Here is a 27,762-nt window from a genome sequence, read left to right as displayed (position 1 = left end):
GAGAAAATTTAACTAAATAAGACAGAAAAGGATTAGTATTAAGAGATGGTATGTGAGAGGCTAGAGATTAAAGTATTAAGAAAGTTCATAGAGAAATTTTGGAAAGGGGATTAAGTTAGAGGCTAGCAAAAGAAGAACAACAGACTATCGCTCAGGGCTGATTCCAGGATTGAGACATCGTTACGGGCTCGCCGACCAAAGGACGTTTGGCAGAAAAATGCCACCCTAATTGGTCGGTGAAGTAAAATCAAGTAGGGGGCGGAGAAAAGAAGTTATAGAAGATGCCGTTAGGAGAGCAAGTATAAAAGGGTTGGAACCCCCCCCCCCCACACACACGAGGTAATTTTAGGCTTTTAGACCCTTTTGGTTTTTTGTTTTTGGTTCTGTTCCAGGAAAGTTCGTCACGAGCTCCTTCGTATGGGTTTCACGGTGTTTTCCTGAGTGGTGAGATTGGAGTTATATCTCCGTCGTCACAACATGGAAACAAAAGTGAGCGAAATTTCGGTTCCGTATTTCCTATGTAAGAAGCGAAGAATGCCATATAGTCGAGGAAAAGAAAGCATTCTTTGTGTTTCAACTTCAGTGACAACCATGAAAAGGGGAAAGCTGTAAAGAAATCGATATTCGGATCGCGAGTTGCACAGCCATTATTTAGACGATTGAAAGTGTGTCCTGAATAACGAAAGGTAAAGACCACGTAGGCATAGTTCAATTCAAAAGGGAACATAGGAGAAGCAGATTATCGGAGAGGTTATACCAGGATACTTCAATCAGAAAAAGATAGAGGCCCATGTGGAAAACTCAGGAAAGAAAGGTACTGTAAATTATATCTCGTGTTAACTAAGATTCGTCTGTATTAGTTATCATTATTCTAATACTGAACTGTTAAAGTGACCAAGAAAACAATATTAGGACTTTAGTATCTGACAGAATATATTGAAAGTAAGCTGGCTAGTGTTAATGTTATATGAGTAATTAAGTGTCCTGAGAATTTTGCTTGTCTATTATATTGTATAAGAAAGTTTAAATGTCATAGTTATGTGTTAGTGAAGTAAATGGTTTAGTTAAGCTACTTAAGTTTGGATAGCTAAATAGTGTGAATTAATCTTATATGTCCATGTCATATGAAGTTATGTGTTGAATGTGTATGGCGGCATGATCGTAATACCCATTATAGGATCATAGCTTAATTATTTATGATAAGCTAATGTCAGTTTGTAAATATTTAGTATAGCATTGAATTGAGTAATCACTAAAATTGAATTGTACTATGTTAAAGATTTTAATAAACCTTTTGTCCAATGATAAAACAGTTGCCTGAAATTGTTGTCCAATGCACCACTTGAAAGATTACAAACCTAATCACGCGGGAAATTAATGTGTTAAGAAACGAGATAAAGTGTCACGACTGCAACATAGTTACACTTTCTGACATATTTTAGTTCTTTCTCCTTGTTTTTGCATATAATATCTTAAACTAAATGTCCCAAAAGGCGCAGTATAATACAAATATTAGGGATACTAAGGGGAGAAATAACTTAGATATTAGTAAAAATTTTGGTGATATCTCGAGCATAGATAATAATAGAACATAGATGAGAGGAAATTACTAGTTAGAATAAAAATCATAAAACGGGACACAACAGCAGATTACTAAAACATGACCTCCCTTTAGCAAATCCATGCTGTCCATCAAAGATTATACCATTGTTGCCAACCCAACTCTGGATCCTAGTTCTCACAAGCTTCTCCAACAACTTGACCACAACACCTGACACAGAGATAGGCCTATAGTTTGATGCTTGAGTTCGATCACCTTCTTTATGAAGTGGCACAATCTTGCCCTAATACTGAAGCAAAACTGAATTTTCAGTACGTCCTCAATAAATATTTCTGCCTTCTATTAAACAACTCTTTCAAGGAATAATCCTGGTATCTAGTGCTGAAAGAAATTTTCTGAGAATTGTACTGCAGAAGAAGTTTACTCCTCAGTTGTGGAAACCCTTCTATTTGAACAGTTGCACAAGATAAGGGGAGGATTTTCCCAATTGGTTTGTTATGATGCATTAACAGGAATTTTTCTGCTTCAGCCAGCCAAATACCGAAGTAAAGGCAAATATGCAGTGCATCCTTAATTACTATTAATTTTTTATTCAAAATTTCCACAACATTTCTATATTAAATCATTGCATAAATCACTTATAATTCATTGTATAATTTCCATTATATATCTATGCATTTTTATTTATTTTTAGATTCTGTAATGATTTCTATGTTAATACTTTTATTTTTGAGATGTTTATTAGTATACTTTACTCATTATCTTGAAATCTATGTCACTAAAATTAATAATTTATCATAATCAATTAGGAGGTGTCACGAATAATAATAATAAAAAAACAATCTACTGTGTTCAATTTAGTTTATTATACATTGAAACTGGGAGAAAAGCTTCAACAGAGAACTTTTTATTTTATATATATTTGTTTTTACTTTGCAAGAATACTAATTACATGTAAAACTTTCATCCTTGAGGACATAAGTTTCTCTCTTCATCTGGTGTAAATATTACTTCTACTATAGTTTAAAGGATCACTATCACACAAGCTGATAGGCAATGGCAAGATGGACATGCATAAGGAAGCATGGTTGATTATTATTATTATTATTACATGACATCTCCAGGGAGTCAAAGACTCATCCAGGGAGGATACCTACTGCACAGCTCTCTGTCTCCACCGCTCAATCCACCAACTACAACAAACTGCAACTACTTTTCATCATCTACACCAACGGCCTCTACCGCTGACCACTACTAGTATTTTTACTGACAATCACAAACATCCATGCCTAAGGTAGGATTCGAACCCACAACCTTTTGGCTGGAGAACAGATACGCTAACCACTCAACTAACCATTCTTTTGGTGGGGAGGGAGATATTTAAGACATGCATAAAGTATAAACATTGGTAAGGAAAGATTATTCTGATATAGGATATCAATTCAGGAATTGAATATTGTGGCATTATGAAACTGATGAGAATGGATGTCAATTTTATGTCTGCAAGCATAAAGCTTCGCTTTTTTTTGACTGATAAAATTATAAGCTGTGTATTACAATAGTGGAAATATGCTTCGCGAGGCTGATGAAGCAAGGGATGTGATAGTGGATAGGAAGATCAAGTTTGGGAAACATACTCAAAAAATGTTACAGATTTTTGTAATGTCAAGGACACTAATCAGTAAAGTTCAAAATACTATTTTCTATTTATAAGGTTTTTCCCAACCACATAGACTACTCAGCTCAGAATTGTTTCCTTCATTAGTGTAAGATCTGTTAACAGGTGGGGATAAGTGGGTAATTAAGTTAATGTTGGATCTGTGGAGTATAGAATATGGGGAGAGATTAAGGAACTGTAAGTTACAAAATTTGGTAAAGAGGTCAAGGGATCAGGGGCAATTTTCAATGCATTATATTATGGGGAGATCTCATTCCTAAAATTTGAGTAAGAATGTGGTTAGCAAGGGACTCGGGAATTCTTATCATACAGAATTAATGGAGTTCATTGCCTGAGAAAGGGATAAGCTCCCATTACAAATGATATGAACCCAGGTTTCTTTTCTCAGGAAAGTGATACTGTATATATAGCAAAACCACTCAACCAATGAATAGCCGCAAGTTTCATCTGTAACTGGAAAGAGACTTTCTAAAATTTAAAAAAAAAAGAAAAACGGTAACAACAATTAGCAATTTTTTACAAACTTTTAGGTTTATGAAATTACTATAAAGTTGTAACAAAATATTTTAATGATCTCAAATTATTTTTTACAAGTGATAATTTATCAGCACAGGAATTAGTTATAAAACATGCACTGTTTTAACTAAAATTATGTACATTGCAGACTAAATTACACATGATAAAAAGCTCAAGTTCATATATCACAGAGGAAGTTCAACTACAGCTGGAAAACCTGATACTTCATCTAGTTCATCTCGCAAAGCATCCACAAAATGATTAATTTCCATTACCCGTTGTCTGTTTCTTTCCTGTTCCTTTGCATTTAATTTTTCCAACAACTCGGCCAACCAAGAGTGTAGCCTTTTAACTACAATAGCTTCATTATTTTGTAAAACTTCAACATGTCTATCATGTGACACCATAAGGATACTTTCGAATTCTTCCTTGTTTTGTAATAGCTGTAAATATATTTTATAGCAGTGTATTTTTTAATTAATTTATTATTTAAAATAACCAATCTAGATTCATTTTATCATGTTACGTTAGATTATGTGATATTAATATATGACAAATAAAAATATTTATATAAACAAAGACATGTATGACTGGATATGCAGAAACCATAAAATTGTATATACTATGTTTAGACAGAAGTTATCGATGTATTCTTGAAGGGGGAAAAAATGCTCCATGCAGAATACCTATGGCATCATACTTCAAAGTCTTAACATGGGAATGTATATATTCTTGAAATAGCCAACACAAAGTCTAAAACATTGATGGAAATGATGTTCACTACTATAGTCTGGATATGTATGTCAACTTCAATGAATTTGATCAGACTGCAGCAAGCAAATTCTAGGTTTGCATCTTCATATTGGTGATTACTTAGAAGAACTGGATATATCTGAAACCAATACACCAAAATGCGTGGATAAGCTTATGTGTTCCTCAGACGGTTAAATCTATTACAACAATACACCAAAAGACTTGAGAAAACTAGCTAGATGAATCAATGTAGCCAGAGTTGAGATGTACTCAGGAGTATACATATTCCCACTATATCATCCAGTGGTGCCTATTATCTAGTGTAATACTCACTATTCTTATTGAAGACCTGTAGTGACCAAAATCATGTCTGGAATACACAGCAAAGTTCTCATTTGCTTTCGTCCCATTTCTCACAATGTAATATAAGTCATGCTTTTTGTACATGAAGAGAAACAACACATTTATTTTTTGAGAATATACAGATTTAAACTTATCTGCACACCAGGGGCAAGACATCAATGAGCACTTGCACCCAAAAAAGAGTGAATGATAGCATTTTAATTTCATCTTATGTTTACTACACAGGGAGCTTTAGACCCTTTTGAGTAGAAGTACACTGCTCTAAACTATTTTTTTAAAGCAACCTGTTAAAGCTGGGAAGGATTATTAGTAACAGTGCAGATGCGGCAGCTCTGCAAGAGGATTTGAATAAGCTAGATAGATGGGCAAATGAATGGGGGTATTGGTTTAATGCAGCAAAATGTAAGGTCTTGAGGTTTGGGAAACATTGATGGGACACTGCATACTCTATGGGAGGAGTTATACTGGAGGAAGTAGGGGAGACAAGAGACAAGGATGTCAGTAAAGCTGTGGGACTGGATGGTATTTCACCACGAGTTTTGAGAGAATGTGCTAGGGAACTGACGGTGCCTTTGACCTGGCTTTTCAATGAAAGTCTGGCTGCTGGAAAGGTGCCCATGGAATGGAAGGAAGGTAAGATAGTGCCATTGCATAAGGGCAGTAGCAGACTGGAAGTGTCTAATTATAAGTCAGTTTGTGTGTCATCAGTAGTTAGTAAGATCTTGGAGAAAGTAGTGGAGGACTATATACAGCATTGGGCAGATGAGGGTAATGTTATCTGTGAGAGTCAACATGGATTTGTGAAGGGGCGTTCTTGTTTTAGTAATATGCTAGCCTTTCGTGATAAAGTTACAAGAGCATTAGATGAGGGAAAGGCATATACTGCCAATTTCTTAGACTTAGCAAAGGCATTTGACAGGGTGCCACATGATAAGATGATATTTAAGTTGCAGCACATGGGTCTGGATGTCAGATTGGTCAACTGGATTCAGGATTGGCTGTCCAATAGGTATCAGAGAGTTGTGTATGGTGGGGCAGTTTCAAGGAAGCAGAGGGTTACAAGTGGGGTCCCACAGGGCTCAGTACTGGGACCTATATTGTTTAACCTTTATATCAATGACATTGTCCATGGATTGGAAGGGGGATATTCAGTTGTTTGCAGATGATGCGAAGCTGGGAAGGATTATTAGTGATAGTGCAGATGCGGCAGCCCTGCAAGAGGATTTGAATAAGCTAGATAGATGGGCAATGAATGGGGGGTGTCGGTTTAATGCAGCAAAATGTAAGGTCTTGAAGGTTGGGAAACATCGATGGGACACTGCATACTCTATGGGAGGAGTTATAACTGGAGGAAGTAGGGGAGACAAAAGATCTGGGGTTGATGATTGATAGAAACCTGAAATTTAGGGGACATATTGCAAAGGTGGTGAAGGTAACACAGAGGATTGCTGCAATTATGAGAAGGACACTGACCTGCAGAGATAAAAGGGTTATCATTCCGTTGTATAAGTTTCTGATCAGACCACACTTAGACTACTGTTCTCAGATTTGGTCCAGGATTTGAAGGGGATAAATTAACTGTGGAAAGGGTTCAAAGACAGATGACAAAGATGGTTTCAGGACTGTACAATTTTGGTTATGAGGATCGGCTGAGGGAATGTGGACTGCAGAGTTTGGTGGATAGAAGAAGGAGAGGTGATATTATTGAGACTTTTAAACTGTTGAGAGGTGGTTATAGGGTTGACACTGGGGAGTTCTTTTGCTTGGTTGAACAGCAGGAAGGAGTGATGACAAGAGGCCATCCCTGGAAGTTACGAAAGGAAACTGTGAACAAGAGGGCGAGGAGTGGGTTCTTTGCATGAAGGGTGGTTGAACCATGGAATGCATTGCCTGATGGAGTGGTGAGAGCGAGAATGGTCAATGAGTTCAAGGAGTGGTATGATAGACTTTGTGTTTCTTAGGAAGGACCTCCCACAATATCTTTTGACTCCATGGAGGCCTGAATAATAATAATAATAAAAGCTGTGTCAAGATTATAGAGCAATTACAGTTAAAATTTTTCCCGATAGGTTACTTGATCAAAAATTGTAGTAGTGGTGGTGGATATGGTATAGTAGTAGTGGATATGGATATATACATCATAACTGTGGCTCATACAAGTATAAAAGGAGCACATAGTCTTGCAATTTTCATAGACAAAGTAAAAGTAAAATGGGCTATACTGAAGAGTTCAGTGACTTTTGATGTGGCACTATTATAGGATGCCACCTTTGCAACACTCAGTTCAGAAAAATTCTGTCCATCAATTGTAAATAATGTTACTATGAAGTGGAAACACATACGAGTAACACCAGCACTATTGTGACCTGGTAGGCCACATCAAATCGCAGAGTAGGACTGCTAAGCTGTTAAAAAAGCCTGTGCTTCGCTCAAAACACTGACTACCAAGTTCTGGAATGACTCTGCAAGCAACATCAACACCAAAACTGTTCAGGAGGCAAAGAACAGGATTTCCATGGCTATGCAACTGCACATACACATGCCCAACATCAGCAAGAGCAACACTAAATGATGGAGTAGTGCAAAGCTTGCCACCAGTGGTCTCTGGAGCAGTGTGCATTCTTTGGAGTGATAAATCATGTTTCACCATCTGACAGATGAGACTGCATTTGGTGGATGGCAAAAGAATACTATCTACTTAAATTGTGCCAACTGTGAAGTTTGGTGGAGATGGCATCATGGTCTGAGGCTGGTTTTCATGGTTCAGGCTGGATCTCTGAACTAGACAGGGAAGCACTGTGACCCATAATGTAGCTGAAGACAATTCTGTGCTTCAACTTTGTGAATTTTGGTGAAGACCCTTTTCTGTATCAACACAATTCCCCATACAACAATGCAAGGTCTATGCAGGAATAGTTTGATGAGATAGGTGTTGAAGAACTGGACTGGTATGCACAGAGACCTGATCTCAATCCCATTGAATATGGGATGAATTGGAATGCTGATTGCAAGCTAGGTCAGATAACCCAACATCAGTGACTGATCTCACTAATGCTCTTCAGAATGTATGGGAATTACTGCAGCATACTAAAATCTCATGGAAAGCCTTTTATGTTGTCTTTCATATTAGAGTAAGAGTTTGGTTGAGCAGGATATTTTCAATTAGATAATGTATTACTTGTATACTAAATGCAACTTCAATACAAAATTTCAGCTTCCTAACTCCACAGGAAATGCCAAAATATAAATTAGTTGTGCTCTCACAATTCAATTACAAAGTGACTAGGGATACAAGGCCAACGTACTGTCTGCTAATTATGTGTTTCAACTAGTTTGCCAGGTTTGCAAGATGAAAACCCACTTTTCCTGGAGAAAAAAATCTTGTCACCTCTATATAAAAATGATTAACTCATCTTTAATTGAAGATCTGTTTGGATATGTTCCTTAAATCTACCTTCTTATGATTATGAAATTATGTCACTCTCATCTATGTTGTCAGACACTATAAATTTAAATGCCAAGTGGGGTTGACCTTCATGACATCTATTTTCCTTGTTTGGATTACTGCTTTTCAGTCTTCATGTAAACATTTGCATTATACATATCACTGAAGTAATTCTTATCCTTTCTGTCCACTTTAAATTTTCATTTGTTATCTAACCCTTAGTTCTTCAATGCTGTACAGGAGAAGAACTATGAATTCCAACAGGCTTTTCTTTTAAGCTTACACGGGGGAAAGGAAGATGAAATTTCAATGAAAGCCAACAGGCTTTCATTGAAATTTCATCTTCCTTTTCTGCAAACAAACTATCAACACATCTAATACTAAAAAAGAGCTAAAAGAAGGGAATGTGAATCATGTCTAAATGACATTTATGCTTTCTGATCTCTTGCCAAAACTTTTGGCTTTTGTCCAGTCCTGATTCCACTTCTTTGGCACCTGGACTGCTCCACTGAATCACTACCCATAAACAAGCCAATCTCTTGGTTTCTTATTTTCCTCTAATTTCTGCATAATGATTTGGGTAATTCTGCCATTTCAAACATGCAACATTCAATACACCTTTCACTAGAAAGAAATTAGAAGAATCGCATCCAAACTGAATACAAAAGTTTCCTGTTACGACGTCACATCTCTGATTGTACTGAAGGTTCATGTTTCAGGGTTAATCCCAGTTTCTATGTCATCATTTGAATCTATCTTATTTCTCTGGTATCTATACTGTAGCCTTGAAATTAGTCCATATTAAATCCATTCCAACCAGTCTTAAGAAGAGCAATGTTTTGTTATCTATTTACAGTTCAATTTCGCTAATTTCAGTTCTTTCTATACAAATTGTTTTGTCCATTATTATTCAAATTCTGTGTTCCATTGAAGTTTCTCAAGTAAAAAATCATTGCCAGTATGGATTTTGCCACTGTCAATCAACTGGGGAACTTCTTGCTTATGTTATCTATCCCTAGATAAAAGCCATAAAAATTAAGGAATTTTTAAGTGGTTTGTTCTTGATATATTTGAAGCATTTGGTCAGATTCATGTGGTTTGTCTTCTACAAATCTCTCTCTTTCTCTCTCTGTGTACAGTAGCTATATATATATATATATATAGCAGAGGAGTGAAACACATAAATTTCATTAAATAACTAAGCTTACATGGATACTGGATAAACATATAAAAAATTACCGAATATTACAATTTCTAAATGTACTACATCTGTTATGTCAATGTTAATAAAGGTGCCAGTACTCCATAGTGTTGTGTACCACCACAAAAAAGCACTGAATATGACTATGACTAGAATCATGTAAATACCAAATACATCATCGTAATACAGTTGTACATCATCTAAATACAGTTGTCATCAAACTTCTAGTTTGATGACAACTATTACTAGTTTTCTAGAGTTGTTGTAATTACACGAGACTTCTTTAAGGGTGAAAGAAATAACAAGAGGCAAACTTACAAACAGTAAAAGATCAATATGTTGACAATAAATATAGTAATACATTGTATTTTGATAATTCAAATCATTTATAAACATCTGCCTATTGTTGAGCAAGTTGGCATGCTTTTGTTTGCATATCTGGCTGATCATAACCAGAAATTAGACAGATTAATGCTGGGGTTTATATTCAATTGTACAGGGTCTAATAACATCTCTATAGATCCCCAGATTTTTTGCTCAGTCTTTTCATAATAGCATTATAAGATTTCTGAAGCATTACACAAAACTTGGTGTCTTTCAGTTGAGACATGACGTGTGTGTGTGTGTGTGTGTGTGTGTGTGTGTGTGTGTGTGTGTGTGTGTGTGTGTGTGTGTGTGTGTGTTAAAAATACCAAGCAATTTTAAAACTGGTTTTACTCCATTTCCCAAGTAAGCAAACAGACAAAAGTCAAGTTTGTGCCTGCAAGTGATGCAAGTCTAGCTGATCCTACAGGTAGTGCAAGACCAAGGCAACTCGTGGTAAAGGTGGCATAAGCTCTGATCACTAATCTTAATATTTACCCTTAATGCCAAAACACATCTCCAAGAAGGGGATGCATGATGTTTTGTATTAAAGGCAAGGGGCCACTACCCAGACCGGTTTCGACCTTTATTGAGGTCTCATCAGTGGGAGCTAGGCTAGAAATACCAAGATTTAGTAATACAGAGCTTATAAGTATTTTACCAGAACAAGTTGCCATTTTTATTATTAAATAAAAATCTCTGGAGGAGATATAAATGTAGAAAAGTATTTTACCTTGGGTATAATAATTGTTAAAAATACCAAGCAATTTTAAACCTGGTTTAAAATTGCTTGGTATTTTTAACAATTATTATACCCAAGGTAAAATACTTTTCTACATTTATATCTCCTCCAGAGATTTTTATTTAATAAGGTGCTAAAACACCTTATGGCAACTTGTTCTGGTAAAATACTTATAAGCTCTGTATTACTAAAGCTTGGTATTTCTAGCCTAGCTCCCACTGATGAGACCTCAATAAAGGTCGAAACCGGTCTGGGTAGTGGCCCCTTGCCTTTAATACAAAACATCATGCATCCCCTTCTTGGAGATGTGTTTTGGCATTAAGGGTAAATATTAAGATTAGTGATCAGAGCTTATGCCACCTTTACCACGAGTTGCCTTGGTCTTGCACTACCTGTAGGATCAGCTAGACTTGCATTACTTGCAGGCGCAAACTTGACTTTTGTCTGTTTGCTTACTTGGGAAATGGAGCAAAACCAGGTTTAAAATTGCTTGGTATTTTTAACATTTATTATACCCAAGGTAAAATACTTTTAATATTAAAAGTATTTTACCTTTTTTTAATATTAAAAAACATTTCATATACCCAAGGTACCCACACATATATATATATGTGTGTGGGTACACACACACACACATATATATATATATATATATATATTATATCAAATTCCACATAGTTGTTTATCCTGTCTGCTAATTATGTGTTTCAACTAGTTTGCCAGGTTTGCAAGATGAAAACCCAAGTTTCTGCGTTTCTGGTATCCTGGGTTGAATTCCTAGACAATCAAGAGTCTACTATACTCCCCCTCCTATTCTATCTCTGGCTTCCCTAAATATACCATACCTATCAAATTCTATTCCCACAAGGATTCTATTTCCCTTGCTAATGCCAATAATTTTTGGTTAATGTGTACATTACTATTCTACAAACTCTTTCCATGTTCCTTATGCTTCTGGTATCTATCTGGTAGCTATGAGCAATCAAGTTAGCCCTAACTAGGTTAAAGTGTGGCTTTGATTATTTTTTTAAACCATTCTTCTCTTTTTCAGTTATTTAATTACATCATTTCTAGGATTCTATCTTCTCCAGAATCTCTTTTTAAATCTCTGTCTGAGTGATACATATATAGCTATAATAATCCTTTTAAAGGGATAGCATGCTCATTACAGAATTTAAGAAAGGGTATATGTGGAAATACAAGGCAGGTGATTAAGACAAGCTAAGGAGGAAGTTTAAATCTGAACATTGGCATAAATACCTGCAGGGGGGGGGATGTTGGTAGTGCATGGGGAAGCTAGAGGAAGCAATATCAAATTGCACACCCAAAGTCAGGAGGATTAATCAGGTAGGAGTTGATGGATGAGCAATATAATTAAGCATGAGATACAGGAAAAGAAAATGTTGTGGAAGGTATATAAGGAGAAAGGTGACCAACAAGCTCATGAATAGTACAAGGGTCAGGCAAGAAAGATGATAAGGAAGGGCGAATCAGATTATGAAAAGAAATTAGTTGAGCAGGCCAAAGGAAATCCCAAAGAGTTCTTTCATTAGATGACAAGTAAGAGGAAGAATGACTATGGAAGATAAACTTATTGAGTACCATCGGTGATAAGGTGACAGAAGCAGAAAAAATAGTTGAGTTACTGAGTGTCCACTTTGCAAGGGTAAATCATCCAAGTGAAGTTACTGCTGTGACATATATGACAGAGACTAATGTGGAAACAGAGGGGGATGAATTCAAGGTTCTTAGGATAGTGCAGATTCTCAATGTAAATATGGCTGTGAGATTAGATGGGATATCAGCTCATATTTTATGAGAATGTGCAAGGGAAATGGCAATGCCTCTGACTATCTCTGGTAGAGTTCCAAGGGAGTGGAAAGCAGGCAAAATAATACCTTTGCTGCAGTAGCAAATTATAGACCAATCATTATCTCCGGAATGGGTAGTGGTGGTACAAGTACAGAGGATTTAGATATCAGATGTCTTCTTAGTCTCAATAACACCAATTATCTAATTCCTCTGGGAGCCCCACTTCTTTTCACTGATGCTTATGTTGGTGTCCATTTTCATTTCTGCATCTAGTTCCCTGACAGGTGGTGGTGAGGGGGGAAATGGAATGAGAAGGCATGTATAATTGGGTAACATCTCTGTTCCATGATATCTGATTATATTGCACCATTATATGTATACTTACTTTCAGCCACATAATTTGGTCTGGTAAGTTGTAACTGATAGCCATTCTTATTATTCAGCAATGATGTCTCTTATGAAAAGGTAAGGATCATATAATGAGCCAGAAGCCCAAGTCCATTCTCTGAATTATTACAAAGTATGTGGAGTTCCATCTAGTTATCTAGTTTTGACCTTTAAGCAACTGCCAGTTAGGTTAACAATGCACGAAGGAAGTTCTGTTCCACTTTGCAAAACAAAACTACCTTCTGAAAGGATTTTTGAATGTGATGACCATTTGACCTGATTTGTCATATCTATTTAAAATGGTTCTTTTTATTCTTTCATTTAGACTGTTATAGAATATCCTGATTGACCATAGCAAGGAAGCTTGTAGAAACAATCTTGTAAAGGTCAGTGCAGAAGAAGAGATATACTTTGTATCTTTTGGGAGAGTGGATACAGGTATTATTATTATTATTATTATTATTATTATTATTTAGGCCTCCAAGGAGTCAAAAGACTCATCACAGGAGGTCCTTCCTAGGAAACACAAGTCTATCATGACTCATTGTGGGAGGGCCCTCCTAGGAAACACAAAGTCTATCATACCATTCCTTAAACTCATTAACTGTTCTCGCTCTCTCACCACTCCATCAGGCAATGCATTCCATGGTTCAACCACCCTCCATGCAAAGAAACCACTCCTCATCCTCTTGCTCACAGTTTCCTTCTGTAACTTCTAGGGGTGGCTCCTTGTCGTCACTCCTTCCTGCTGTTCAACCAAACAAAAGAAGTTGTATAATTATTATACAACTATTTGTTGTATAATAATTATAGCAATGGAAGGGAATGTAGTTTCGAAACTGGAATATGAGAGGAGATTGGCCCTATGATCCAAAGAAAATCCTAGGGAATTTTTTAGCAATGTGACCAGTAGGAGGAGAAATGACTGTGGAAGAATGATATTGTGGGATAAAAATGGGAATAGAGTGACTGATACAGAGGATATAGTGGAATTGTTCAATGAACACTTTATTGGAGTATTTCATCCTAGAGGAGTCAGTTTTAATGCTAGAGGGATAGGACTGGTTCGAGGTCTGGAGGTACAGGAGGAGAGTGTGTTTCAGATACTGAGTACTCTGGATGTCAGTAAAGCTGTGGGACTGGATGGTATTTCACCACGAGTTTTGAGAGAATGTGCTAGGGAATTGACAGTGCCTTTAACGTGGCTTTTCAATGAAAGTCCTCCCAGGGAATGGAAGGAAGGTAAGATAGTGCCATTGCATAAGGGTGGTAACAGACTGGAAGTGTCTAATTATAGGCCAGTCTGTGTGTCATCAGTAGTTGTTAAGATCTCGGAGAAAGTAGTGAGGGACCGTATACAGCATTGGGCAGATGAGTGTAATGTTATCTGTGAGAATCAACATGGATTTGTGAAAGGATGCTCTTGTTTTAGCAATATGCTAGCCTTTTATAATAAAGTTACAAGAACGTTATATGAGGGAAAGGCATATACTGCAATTTTCTTAGACTTGGCGAAGGCATTTGACAGGGTGCCACATGATAAGCTGATATTTAAGTTGCAGCATATGGGTCTGGATGTCAGATTGGTCAACTGGATTCAGGATTGGCTGTCTGATAGGTATCAGAGAGTTGTGTATCATGGAGCAGTTTACAGGAGGCAGAGGGTTACAAGTGGGGTCCCACAGGGCTTAGTACTAGGACCTATATTGTTTAACCTTTATATCAATGACATAGCCAGTGGATTGCAGGGGGATATTCAGTTGTTTGCGGATGATGCAAAGCTGGGAAGGATTATTAGTAATAGTGCAGATGTGGTAGCCCCGCAAGAGGATTTAAATAAGCTAGATAAATGGGCAAATGAATGGGGGTTTAATGCAGTTTAATGCAGCAAAATGTAAGGTCTTGAGGTTTGGGAAACATTGATGGGATGCTGCATACTTTATGGGAGGAGTTATGGTGGAGGAAGTAGGGGAGACAAGAGATCTGGGGTTGATGATTGATAGAAACCTGAAGTTTAGGGGACATATTGCAAAGGTGGTGAAGGTAACACAGAGGATTGCTGCTATTATGAGAAGGACACTGACCTGCAGAGATAAGAGGATTATCATTCCATTGTATAAGTCTCTGATCAGACCACACTTGGACTATTGTTCTCAGATTTGGTCCCCAGGATTTGAAGGGGATAAATTAACTGTGGAAAGGATACAAAGACAGATGACAAAGATGGTTTCAGGACTGTACAAGGATAGTTATGAGGATCGGCTGAGAGAATGTGGACTGCAGAGTTTGGTGGATAGAAGAAGGAGAGGTGATATGATTGAGACTTTTAAACTGTTGAGAGGTGGTTACAGGGTTGACACTGGGGAGTTCTTTTGCTTGGTTGAACAGCGGGAAGGAGTGATGACAAGAGGCCATCCCTGGAAGTTACGAAAGGAAACTGTGAGCAAGAGGGTAAGGAGTTGTTTCTTTGTGTGGAGGGTGGTTGAGTCGTGGAATGCATTGCCTGATGGAGTGGCGGGAGCGAGAAAAGTCAGCGAGTTTAAAGAGTGGTATGATAGACTTTGTGTTTCTCAGTGGGGGACCTCCCTCGATGAGTCTTGACAGACTTTATGTCTTAGGAAGGACCTCCCTCGAAGAGTCTTTTGACTCCTTGGAGGCCTGAATAATAATAATAATAATAATAATAATACTACTATAGAACAGCAAGATCTAATCCATATGCAATGATGCATGTATAAGGCTGTAATCCACCAGTATGCTTAGTAAAAGAAAAACTAGCCTTGTGTTCATTTTGGAAATCCAAAGTTTTCAAATTTTCATTCCCAACATAAGCAGTGGGTTACTAGATCATCGTTGTCAAATTCCTGACATATCTCAGGGTCTTATGATAATACTACATGAAAAGTTATATCATTACAAACTTCCTAACATCAATTTCCCTCCAGATTAGCCTGTTATCTGTCAACATTTGAATATTATCAGATCTTATATTTCTGCATTCTAAGGCACTTTACTGCATCAATCAACCTACATTATTATTATTATTCAGGCCTCCATGGAGTCAAAAGTCTCATCGTGGGAGGTCCTTCCTAAGAACATAAAGTCTGTCAAGACTCATCGAGGGGAGGTCCGCCCCCCCCAAGAAACACAAAGTCTATCATACCACTCCTTAAACTCATTGACCGTTCTCGCTCTCACCACTCCATCAGGCAATGCATTCGACGGTTCAACCACCCTCCACGCAAAGAAACCACTCCTCACCTTCTTGCTCACAGTTTCCTTTCGTAACTTCCAGTGAGTCATGCTCTTGTCATCACTCCTTCCCGCTGTTCAACCAAGCGAAAGAACTCCCCAGTGTCAACCCTGTACATCTTGGTCTTTTTCTGCCATGTTGACAAAGAACACTAGTTTTCCTCTCTCATTCTGTTTAACTCACCATACCACCTGAGATCAGCTCTGCTAACACATTCCTAAATGCTAACAATATCAAGATCTTTCCTAATATCCTCGTTTTTAATATGATACTCCCATTGATGCTATCTGTTCAGTCCCCTAATCTTTCTCAGAACTTGCATATCTGTAATCTCCAGTCTTTGATCATGTGCGCTTAGTTGCCGGCGTGGTTGGCCAAGTGGTTAGCGTATCTGCTCTCCAGCCAAAAGGCTGCGGGTTCGAATCCCACTATGGGCATGGATGATTGTAATTATCTGTGAAAAATGCTAGTAGTGGTGGTGGGCAGTAGATGGCATTGGTGTAGTTGGTGGATTGAGTGGTGGAAACAGAGAGATGTCGATTAGGTGCTCTCCCTCGATGAGTCTTTGGACTCCCTGGAGGTGTCAATAAGAATAATAATAATAATAATAAAAGTATTTTATTTCTAACCTAGTTCTCAGATCCATAAGCTAAAATTGGTTTAAACAGTCTTGTACACAGCTAGTTGTGTTTTGACTAATCTCTCTTATTTCATATAAATTTATTCAACTGACTTCCTACCATACCAGCTTTGCTAATTCTGCTGTCTTTCCAAATTTAATGTCCTATCTTCACTAAAAAGTGTGCGTAAATAGCTGAAATGTTTTACTTGGTCTATAGGTTCACCATTCATGAAACAGTTGATGTTTTCAATGTTTCTGCCTATTTTCATTATTTGTCTTTTTAATGCTGATTTTCATACCAAATTTATTACAGCAGTTATTCAGTTTGGGGTAATCCTGCAAACTTGTCCTGGATTCATTTAAAAGTATAACATTTCCTTAAAGTAAAGAGCTGAGATTAACATCTCCAATTTTGATATCAGGTTTAATACTGTTTTCCTTTATTATGTGATTCATATAGATGAATAACAGTGGAGATGAACACCCTTATAGCACATCTGACTTAACATCAAACCATCTTCCTTATCACCTTCAATTCTAACTCTGATTTACAATTCAAATAGAGACTATGTGTATTGCTTGATATAATAGGGCCTCCGTAGCGCAATTGGAAGAACGACAGTACATTGCGCCCTTCGATTGGAATAGGCCTAAGTTCGATTCTCGTCACGATGGGAGGAATCTTTATCTGCACGATTTCAATCGAAGGTGAGTTAGCCGATCTCATACGGAGGGGTAGCAGGGTTTTTTCTCCCAGAAACTCGGGTTTTTCATCCCACATACAGACAAATCGGCCCTTCAGAACACATGCAATTTACAGACAAAAATTACTAGTTGTGGTGGCCGGTAGATGGCGTTGGTGGAGATGATTCGTAGTAGAGGTTTGGTGTAGCGGTTGAGACAGCTGTAGGTGTCCTCCTGCGATGAGTCTTCGGACTCCTTGGAGGTGTCTCAACCTCCAAGGAATAATAATAATAATAATAATAATAATAATAATGTCTATTATATTGTAGCATTTTGAAGAGCTTTCCTCCTTGCACCTTGTCATATGCTTTTTCCAGATCAACAAAACTTAAGTACAGATCCATGTTATTCCAATTATTATACTCAATTATACTCAATTGTCATAAAGTGAAAATCTGGTCTCGACGACCTCTATTTAGCCTGAACACAGCTTGTTTCAAGTTTCTCTTCCACAATCATTTTCAGCCTCTTTTCAAGCATTCTTGCATCAATCTTACTTGAAACACTTATTAGAAAAACTATAATTCTCATTCAGCTTTCTTTCCCCCCTCCCCCCCTTTTTTTATAGATGGGTACTATGAGTGCTCTACTCCAATCATATGGAACTTGACCCTCTGATCAGGCTTTCTGAATTATGCAGTACCTTGTAGAGTGATTTTTAGCATTTCTGGCCCTAATCGTGTGTAGCTCAGTGGAAGTGGAGTTTACGCTCCTCAGCGCTAAATCGACTGAAGAAAGAAAGAAGGAGCAAAATGAGTTTGATTCTAGTTGCTGACTAGAGGAACTTTTTCAAAGTATTGCCAGCCTGATTGGCTAAGTGGTTAGCATATCTGCACTCCAGCAAAAAGGCTGTGGTTTCGAATCCCACTATGGACATGGATTGTCTGTGAAAATACTAGTTGGTGGTAGATGGCGTTGGTGTAGATGATGAAGGTAGTTGTGGTTGGTGGAGTGGTGGCAATGGAGAGTTGTAGAGGAGAATCCAAAGTTGTTGAGTCTTTGGATTCCTGGAGGTGTCATGTAATAATAATAATAATAGTAATAATAATAATGCATGTTTAAGCATTGATACAAATAAAATTTATGAGAAAAACAGCAAAATATAACCTATTTGTCATAAAAGAAATGAAAAAATAATTTATTATTATTATTATTTAGGCCTCCAAGGAGTCAAAAGACTAATCGCGGGAGGTCCTTTCGGAAACCCAAGTCAATCAAGACTCAACGTGGGAGGTCCCTCCCAAGAAGCACAAATCTATCATACCACTCCTTAAACTCATTGACCATTCCCGCTCTCACCACCCTATCAGGCAATGCATTCCACAGTTCAACCACCCTCCATACAAGGAAACCACTCCTCACCCTCTTGCTCACAGTTTCCTTTCGTAACTTCCAGTGATGGCCCCTTGTCAACACTCCTTCCTGCTGTTCAACCAAGCGAAAGAAATTAAAGTTTCAGTAAGGTAATACCGTGAGTAGACATATTATTAACTATTATAATAATGGAATTAACTCACGTCAATTATTCTTTATTCGTAGAATTTTCATCTGAGTATCACAGGTATCATAAGTACAGGTACAAGGCTAATTAAACAATAACTGTTATATTCACAAAGCGCTACCTAAGTAGCTAAGGTTAAATTTCCCAAATTTATTAATATTATTATTATTTTTTTTATTTTAATTATTCAATTATCATAATTTTAAAAAATATTTCTCTTTTTTTTATATATATATATATATATATATATATATGTGTGTGTGTGTGTGTGTGTGTGTGTGTGTATACAATTATATGTTAGGAAAGATTTGCTACTTTATAAAGTACTATCTCCCACAGGGGGAAAGACGTAAACCATTGGATCTGTTTAGTTTAAGGGAGTGAAGTAATGTTTCAGCCGTTCCATTAGGAACCGACTTTTGTGAATGACTTTTGTCTTGTTCCACTTAACTCTATGTCTGGTGTTGATGGCATGTTCTGCAATTCCAGACTGTTCAGGTTCAAGGTACTGGATGTACGACTGGTGTTCTTCTAATCGGACCTGAGCAGATCTTCCTGTTTGTCAAAAATATGATAATCCACACGAGCAGGGAATCTGGTAGATACCTGGATAGCTGAGATGTGGGAGCTTGTCCTTTGGAGACATTAGGAAAGTGGAGATTTTTCTGACGGGTCGAAAATCCACACAGATATTTAGTGGTTTTAGCACCTTAGCAATGCGTTCACTAACCCCTTGTATATAGGGGATAGGTATACGTGGAGGTTCTTCTGTACTTGAAGAGGATGCTTGAGCACGATTACTTAAAGCTCTTTTTATGAAAGACTGCTTATAGCCATTGGATATGAAGGAGGAATTAATATACTGTAATTCTTTTTGTAAAAGTTCTTCTGAAGAACAAAAGGAGTGGGCTCTATGAACTAGTGTTTTTATAGTACCTGCCTTTTGGCTGGGATGGTGATGTGATTCAGCGAGGGTGTACTGGTCTGCATGTGTCTCTTTCCTATAGACTGTGAATTGTAGATAACCATCTGGTTGGCGAAGATTCATGAGGTCTAGAAATGCTAACTGCTTATTTACTTCTAATTGTAGGGTGAACTGGATCCTCGGATGAAGTGCATTAATTTTTGAGAAAAACAGTTGTAGTTCTGAGGTGCCCTTCCATATGGCAAAAATGTCGTCCACATATCTGAACCAAATGTTAGGTCTGGGTGTAATGTTGTTAAAGATACACTGTTCAAAATGCTCCATGAAGTAGTTGGCAATAGCAGGAGATATTGGATTACCCATTGCTGTCACTTCGATTTGTTGGTATAACTGGTTTTTGAAGGAAAAATAACCGGACTTTATTACAAATTCAAATAATTTGACAATGTCTGGAGGAAATTCTTGGTGTAGTAATTCTATGCTGTCCGCCAATTATTTTGCTATTTACGAATGTCCGGAACATTCGTAAATAGCGAAACAACATCTAGACCAATCATAATCTACGAATCGTCTAGATGCAGATCGAAAATTTTATTTTTGAAGTCCACAGAATTTTTTATATATATAGCAGTTCTTCTAGTTGAAGAAGTGAGTAAATCTGACAGAAATTTTGATATTTTGTAAGTGGGACAACCTATACAGTCTACAACCGGTCTTAATGGAATTCCTGGCTCATGTACTTTTGGAAGACCATATAATCTCGGTGGGTGCCCGAAGGAGGTCTTTAGTGTTTTCTTTTTATCTTCATCCCATATCGATATTTTTTCTATAAGGGCATTAAGCTTTTTTATTTGACTACTGGTACGATCTGAAGTGAGGGGCCTATAAGTCAAATAGTCGCGGAGTAACAGTGATATTTTTCTCTCGTATTCTCTTCTGTCTTGGATGACTACAGCCTTCCCTTTGTCAGCTTTCGTAATAATTAGGTTGTTGTTATTTTTTAGCGAATTTAGTGCTTTTTGTCCAGCATACGATAGGTTTGGCATTAAAAAGAATTTTTGCACACTCGAATCTTGTTCTGTTAGCTGTTTTTTGGGGTAAGAATCAAATACCTCTGTCTATACTATGGAAAAAGTCTATTATGGGTATTTTATTTGGAGCAATGGCAAAATTATGCCCTTTTGATAGAACAAAATGTTCCCTCTCTGTCAGTGAGCAGCCTGATATGTTGATCACTACCAGATAGTGAACGTTTCGTTCTGTTTTGCCGTTGCTCCGAATAAATACCCATAATAGACTTTTTCCATAGTATAGACAGAGGTATTTGATCCTTACCCCAAAAAACAGCTAACAGAACAAGATTCGAGTGTGCAAAAATTCTTTTTTAATGCCAAGTCTCTGCAGCCGAACCTATCGTATGCTGGACAAAAAGCACTGAATTCACTAAAAAATAACAACCTAATTATTACGAAAGCTGACAAAGGGAAGGCTGTAGTTATCCAAGACAGAAGAGAATACGAGAGAAAAATATCACTGTTACTCCGCGACTATTCAACTTATAGGCCCCTCACTTCAGATCCTACCGGTAATCAAATAAAAAAGCTTAATGCCCTTATAGAAAAAATATCGATATGGGATGAAGATAAAAAGAAAACACTAAAGACCTCCTTCGGGAGCCTACCAAGATTATATGGTCTTCCAAAAGTACATAAGCCAGGAATTCCATTAAGACTGGTTGTAGACTGTATAGGTTGTCCCACTTACAAAATATCAAAATTTCTGTCAAATTAACTCACTTCTTCAACTAGAAGAACTGCTACATATATAAAAAGTTCTGCGGATTTCAGAAATAAAATTTCCGTTCTGCATTTAGATGATTCAGAGATTATGATTAGTCTAGATGTTGTTTCGCTATTTACGAATGTTCCATTGGCGAACAGCATAGAACTACTACACCAAGAATTTCCTCTAGACATTCTCAAATTATTTGAAATTGTAATAAAGTCCAGTTATTTTTCCTTCAAAAACCAGTTATACCAACACATCGAAGGGACAGCAATGGGTAATCCAATATCTCCTGCTATTGCCAACTACTTCATGGAGCATTTTGAACAGTGTATCTTTATCAACATTACACCAAGACCTAACATTTGGTTCAGATATGTGGATGACATTTTTGCCATATGGAAGGGCACCTCAGAACTACAACTGTTTTTCTCAAAAATTAATGCACTTCATCCGAGGATCCAGTTCACCCTACAATTAGAAGTAAATAAGCAGTTAGCATTTCTAGACCTCATGAATCTTCGCCAACCAGATGGTTATCTACAATTCACAGTCTATAGGAAAGAGACACATGCAGACCAGTACACCCTCGCTGAATCACATCACCATCCCAGCCAAAATGCAGGTACTATAAAAACACTAGTTCATAGAGCCCACTCCTTTTGTTCTTCAGAAGAACTTTTACAAAAAGAATTACAGTATATTAATTCCTCCTTCATATCCAATGGCTATAAGAAGTCCTTCATAAAAAGAGCTTTAAGTAGTTGTGCTCCAGCATCCTCTTCAAGTACAGAAGAACCTCCACGTATACCTATCCCCTATATACAAGGGGTTAGTGAACGCATTGCTAGGGTGCTAAAACCACTAAATATCTATGTGGATTTTCGACCCGTCAGAAAAATCTCCACTTTCCTAATGTCTCCAAAGGACAAGCTCCCACATCTCAGCTATCCAGGTATCTACCAGATTCCCTGCTCGTGTGGATTATCATATTTTTGACAAACAGGAAGATCTGCTCAGGTCCGATTAGAAGAACACCAGTCGTACATCCAGTACCTTGAACCTGAACAGTCTGGAATTGCAGAACATGCCATCAACACCAGACATAGAGTTAAGTGGAACAAGACAAAAGTCATTCACAAAAGTCGGTTCCTAATGGAACGGCTATACAAAGAAACATGTGAAACATTACTTCACTCCCCTAACCTGAACAGATCCGATGGTTTACATCTTTCCCCCCTGTGGGAGATAGTACTTTATAAAGCAGCAAATCTTTACTAACATATAATTGTACACACACACATACACATATATATATATTAAAAAAAAAAAAGAGAGAAATTTTTTTTAAAATTATGATAATTGAATAATTAAATAATTAAAATAAAAATAAAAATAAATAAATAAATAATAATAATAATTTTAATATATTTAGGAAATTTAACCTTAAGCTACTTAGGAGGCGCTTTGTGAATATAACAGTTATTGTTTAATTAGCTTTGTACCTGTACCGATAATGCCTGGGATATATTATTATTATTATTAAACAAGACCTCATGGAGTCAAAGACTCATCTAGGAGGTCCTTTTATTTCACACACATCTCATCATACCGGGTCTTAAACACATTCAAACTCCTTGCAGACACCACACTCTCAGGCAAGGCATTCCAATCATTCACAACTCTGCACGAAAAAAACCTGCCTCTCACTCCCCTACTCACACCCTCTTTATACAGTTTCCAGGGATGACCTCTGGTTCTCCCCTGATCTCCCACTATTCGCTGTAGAACTTCTCCACCATTGATCCTATAGCAACCCCTTACCAACTTGTAGGTCTCTATCATATCTCCCCTCTTCCTTCTCTCCACTAGTCTCTGCAAATTACATCTTTTCAATCTTTCCTCATACTCGACATTCCAGAGGTCAGAAACTACCTTAGTCAGTCGCCTTTGGACCCTTTCCAACATCTCTTCATCCTTCTGAAAACCAGGTGACCAAATCTGGGCACAATAGTCCATGTGTGGCCTAATCAAAGCCTTATACAATGGAACAAGAATCTCCCTACTTCTACACGTCAGTGTCCTCCTCATCATTCCCAGAAGTCTTTGTGTTGTCTTCACAATTTTGGCGATGTGACCCCTAAATTTTAGATCCTTATCCACTATCACTCCCAGATCTCTTATTTCCTCTACTTCCAACAATATATTCTTACCAAGCATAAATTCTGTATCCCATCTTTGTTTTCCAAATTTTAAAACCTTACATTTTGCAACATTGAACTCACATCCCCATTTGCTTGCCCAATCACTCAATTTATTCAAGTCTTCTTGCAAGGCCACAACATCTTCACTACTCTTTATGGTTCGTCCCAACTTTGCATCATCTGCAAACAACTGAATATCTCCATCCAAATCTTCACCAATATCATTAATATACAAGTTAAATAGTAATGGCCCTAAAACAGATCCCTGAGGCACTCCACTAGTGACTTTCCTTTTCCTGGATATTGCACCCCCATACACAACTTGTTGATACCTATCAGATAGCCAGTCTCCAATCCAATGCACTAATCTAATATCCAACCCCATCTGCTCTAGTTTGACTGTCAACTTATCATGAGGCACTCTATCAAAAGCTTTTGCGAAATCCAAGTATATTACTGTGTATCCTTCTCCTCTGTCCAAGGAAGCAGTCACTTTATTGTAATAAGTAAGTAGATTACTAAAACACGACCTCCCTTTAGCAAATCCATGCTGTCCATCAAAGATTATACCATTGTTGTCAACCCAACTCTGGATTCTAGTTCTCACAAGCTTCTCCAACAACTTAACCACAACACCTGACACACAGATAGGCCTATAGTTTGATGCTTGAGTTCGATCACCTCCTTTATGAAGTGGCACAATCTTGCCCTCCTTCCACTCTTTAGGGACTTGACCAAGTGCAAGACTTGTATTAAAAAAATATGTCAAGGCAGGTGTCAACTCTCTGGCACATTCCTTCAGAATACGCGGTGATATATTATCAAGTCCCACAGCCTTATTTACATCTAGTTTACTCAACTCCCCAAACACCTCTTGCTCACTTACAGTCAGTCTCTTCTCCCCATCATCAACTGCTCTTAATCTCTCCATGAAGTCACATTCACAAGATTGAAAGATCTTTATGAACTGCTCATTAAGTATCTCCACCACACATTCTGCAACAGCTGTCTTTATACCATTTCCTCCAATCAATGTCATCCTTCCATAATCATTCTTTCTTTTGCTGGCTACATATCGAAAGAACTCCCTAGGATTCTTTTTAGCTTCATTAGCTAACTGCTGTTCATACCTCTCTTTTGCTACTCTCACCAACCAAGTCACTCTCCTTGCCTGGTCTTTGTAGAACTCATGAAATTGGTTACTTCCACTTCTCTTATGCTGCCTCCACAATGCCCTTTTTCTCTGTATTGCATGCTTAATCTCTTTATTCATCCATCTCACACCTAACTTATTTAACCTTCTCACCCGTGGTATACATTTAGACATTGCATCCACTAAATATTTTTTGACAATCCCCCAAGCTGCATTGATCTCTTTTCCAGCTAACTCCTCATTCCATGCTACACCTGCAAGCTGTCTCCTGAGCTCTTCATAATCACCCCCCTTGTAGTTCCACATATACCCTTTTTTCACAGGGGTCCTTGCACTGCTGGCAACCACCCAAGTAATCACCTCATGGTCACTTTCACCAATTGGTGGATGATTTGATACCTCATTGATAATTACATCCTCCGATGATATGACCAAATCCAAGACCCTTAATCCTCTTGTGCCCTCTGTTACATACTGTCTGAGGTAGTTATCCCTCAAAAACTCAAGAAACTCATTTTCTTTACTTCCAGTTGCTATCTCTTCATTCCAGTCTATATTGCCATAATTAAAATCACCCATAATGATCACCCTTTTCTTATTTGCTTGGCTTATTTGACTATACATTTCACTATCACCACCATCCACATTACCAGGTCTATAACAACATCCCACCAAGTATTTGATTCTATTCACCTCTATCTCACACCATACTGCCTCAAAACCACTGGCCCCATTTCCCCCTTGCATCTCTACCTTGTATGGACATAACTCTTTCTCTATCATCAATAGCACTCCCCCTCCCTTTTTACCCCTTCTATCCTCACAAAACACATCATACCTTTCCATCTCTATTCCTGTCAGGATGTCATCCTCATCTAACCATGTCTCACTTATTCCGACAATCTCTGGGTGCACAGACGCAATTAGTGCAACCATTTCATCCGCCTTGTTTCTTATACTTCTAGCATTGGTATACAAACACAACAACTCATTTCTGGATCTACAGCTAGTTCCACTGATACCACTCACTCGATGTGATCTCTCCATGCTGGACTGGGGCCATTTCCCTTTCTGCTTCTTCATTTTAGAACCCCTTGCAATTCCATCTGTTTCCTTTTGATCCCTGATCATCCCATTACTTTCCTGCCTACACATTCTCTCACCTCCTCTTGGAGCATCCACCTTTCTCACGCTGTGTATCCCTGTCCACCCTGAGCCTCCCCGTTTCCCTGCTCCTCTTGCACACCCATTCTCTCATATTACTTAGGTGAAAATTCTATGAATAAAGAATAATTGACGTGAATTAATTCCATTATTATAATAGTTAGTAAAAGAAATTAAACTAATAAAAGAATTAAACTAAGAACCAGTAAATAAAGACATATAAAAATACAAATGGATGGTATTTCTGTTTGCATTATTTTAATGCAAACAGAAATACTGCCATCACAAGAACCTCAATATAAACTATCCAAAGAAAGGAAATCATTCATTGAAGAGATTTGCTGATGACTTCTGAGGTCAGAAAAGTCTATAACAGGTCTAAATTCTTGAAATGCATTACAATGATGAAGCTATGAGACCAAGCAAACATTTCATCTACAGAATGCTACCAAATGAAGAATTTTTGTAGTGCTAAGTTTGGTTACTCTGTTTGTAATTATGAAGATTTCATATATGTATTAAAAAAACTAGAATCTTCAATCCATTCACCAAAAATAATCAACCACTGTTCTCCTCCTATGCAAGCTACAGATATCAAAATGTTCTGTGATTCAAAAGAGATCATCAAAAGATAATTTTTAGGTGTGTGTGTGGGGGCAAGCTAAAACCTTATTACACAAAAATAGATTCAAGAAAACAGGATTCACTTAAGTGTCAAAGCCAAATAAGTGGAAGGAGACCACCTTCCAGTTAGAAGTCCTCCACATTGTCTTCCTTGAAGACAATGTGGAGAACCAACTGAGGCTTCACTTTCATATGGTGCACCCAGTTAATAGGTTTTCACTGGATACTAAACAAACAAGGATGGGCTGGCAATTTGAAACTTTGGCGACCAAATTGTACCATAATCTCTTTTTCAACTGCATTTCCTGTTTGATATCGTTTGTCATCCACTTTACACCAAATTAACTGTCTGCTTCTTCACCTGTGAAATACAGTTTACTATTGCTGCTGACAAATATTATTTCACAATTTCCCAAGCACTAATGATATGCTGGCCTTCAAAATTCTGCCCTCCATGGAACTGTCCCTAGTTGATACCTAAGATGATTATAATCACTCGCCTTATAATTCCACATACGTTCCCTTTTCTTTGATACACCTGTATGTCAGTTCATCTTCCAAGTCAAAAACCACATGGTCACTCTCTCCAACTGGTGGTAGATATGTTATCTCACTTATTATCAGCTATTCTGATGCTATGATCAAATCCAAAACCCTTGAACCTCTTGTTCCCTTCATTACATGCTGCCGAAGACATTTGTCCCTCAAAAATTCCAGAAATTCTATCCCCTTCTTACTACTTGCATTTTCCTCTTCCCAGTTTATACTGCTGTAGTTAAAATTCTCCCACAACAATCATTCTTCTTGCACTTGCCAAGCTCAACTGCCTAAACATCTCTTGGTCCCCACCTTCTGTGCTCCCTGGTCTATAGCAACACCCCACTAAATATCCTGTCTTGGCCACTTCTACCTCACACCATATGCTTTTAAAACCATCTGTGTCACTGCCTTCCAAAGCCTCCACTC

General features: G+C 37.6%; 1 protein-coding gene across 4 annotated transcripts in view; it reads right to left on the bottom strand.

The window, feature by feature from the left end:
- Positions 1 to 2,544: 2,544 nt before the first annotated feature.
- LOC150094869 (dynein regulatory complex subunit 3-like) overlaps positions 2,545 to 27,762 on the bottom strand; it is a 304,780-nt gene continuing 279,562 nt past the window's right edge. For 3 of the 4 annotated variants that reach the window (XM_090411301.1, XM_090411303.1, XM_090411302.1), the window contains one exon: positions 3,717 to 4,198. In XM_090411301.1, the coding sequence (XP_090267427.1) occupies positions 3,941 to 4,198 (258 nt within the window). In that variant the 3' untranslated portion in view covers positions 3,717 to 3,940. The other variant, XM_090411304.1, reaches the window with a different exon arrangement.

This window comes from Typopeltis vanoorti, chromosome 21 (genome assembly GCF_054136105.1).
Source record: "Typopeltis vanoorti isolate ZY-2024b chromosome 21, IOZ_Tvanoo_1.0, whole genome shotgun sequence".
NCBI lineage: Eukaryota > Metazoa > Arthropoda > Arachnida > Uropygi > Thelyphonidae > Typopeltis > Typopeltis vanoorti.
The sequence above is the reverse complement of the archived record's forward strand: the minus strand, read 5'-3'. Positions and strand labels throughout refer to the sequence as shown.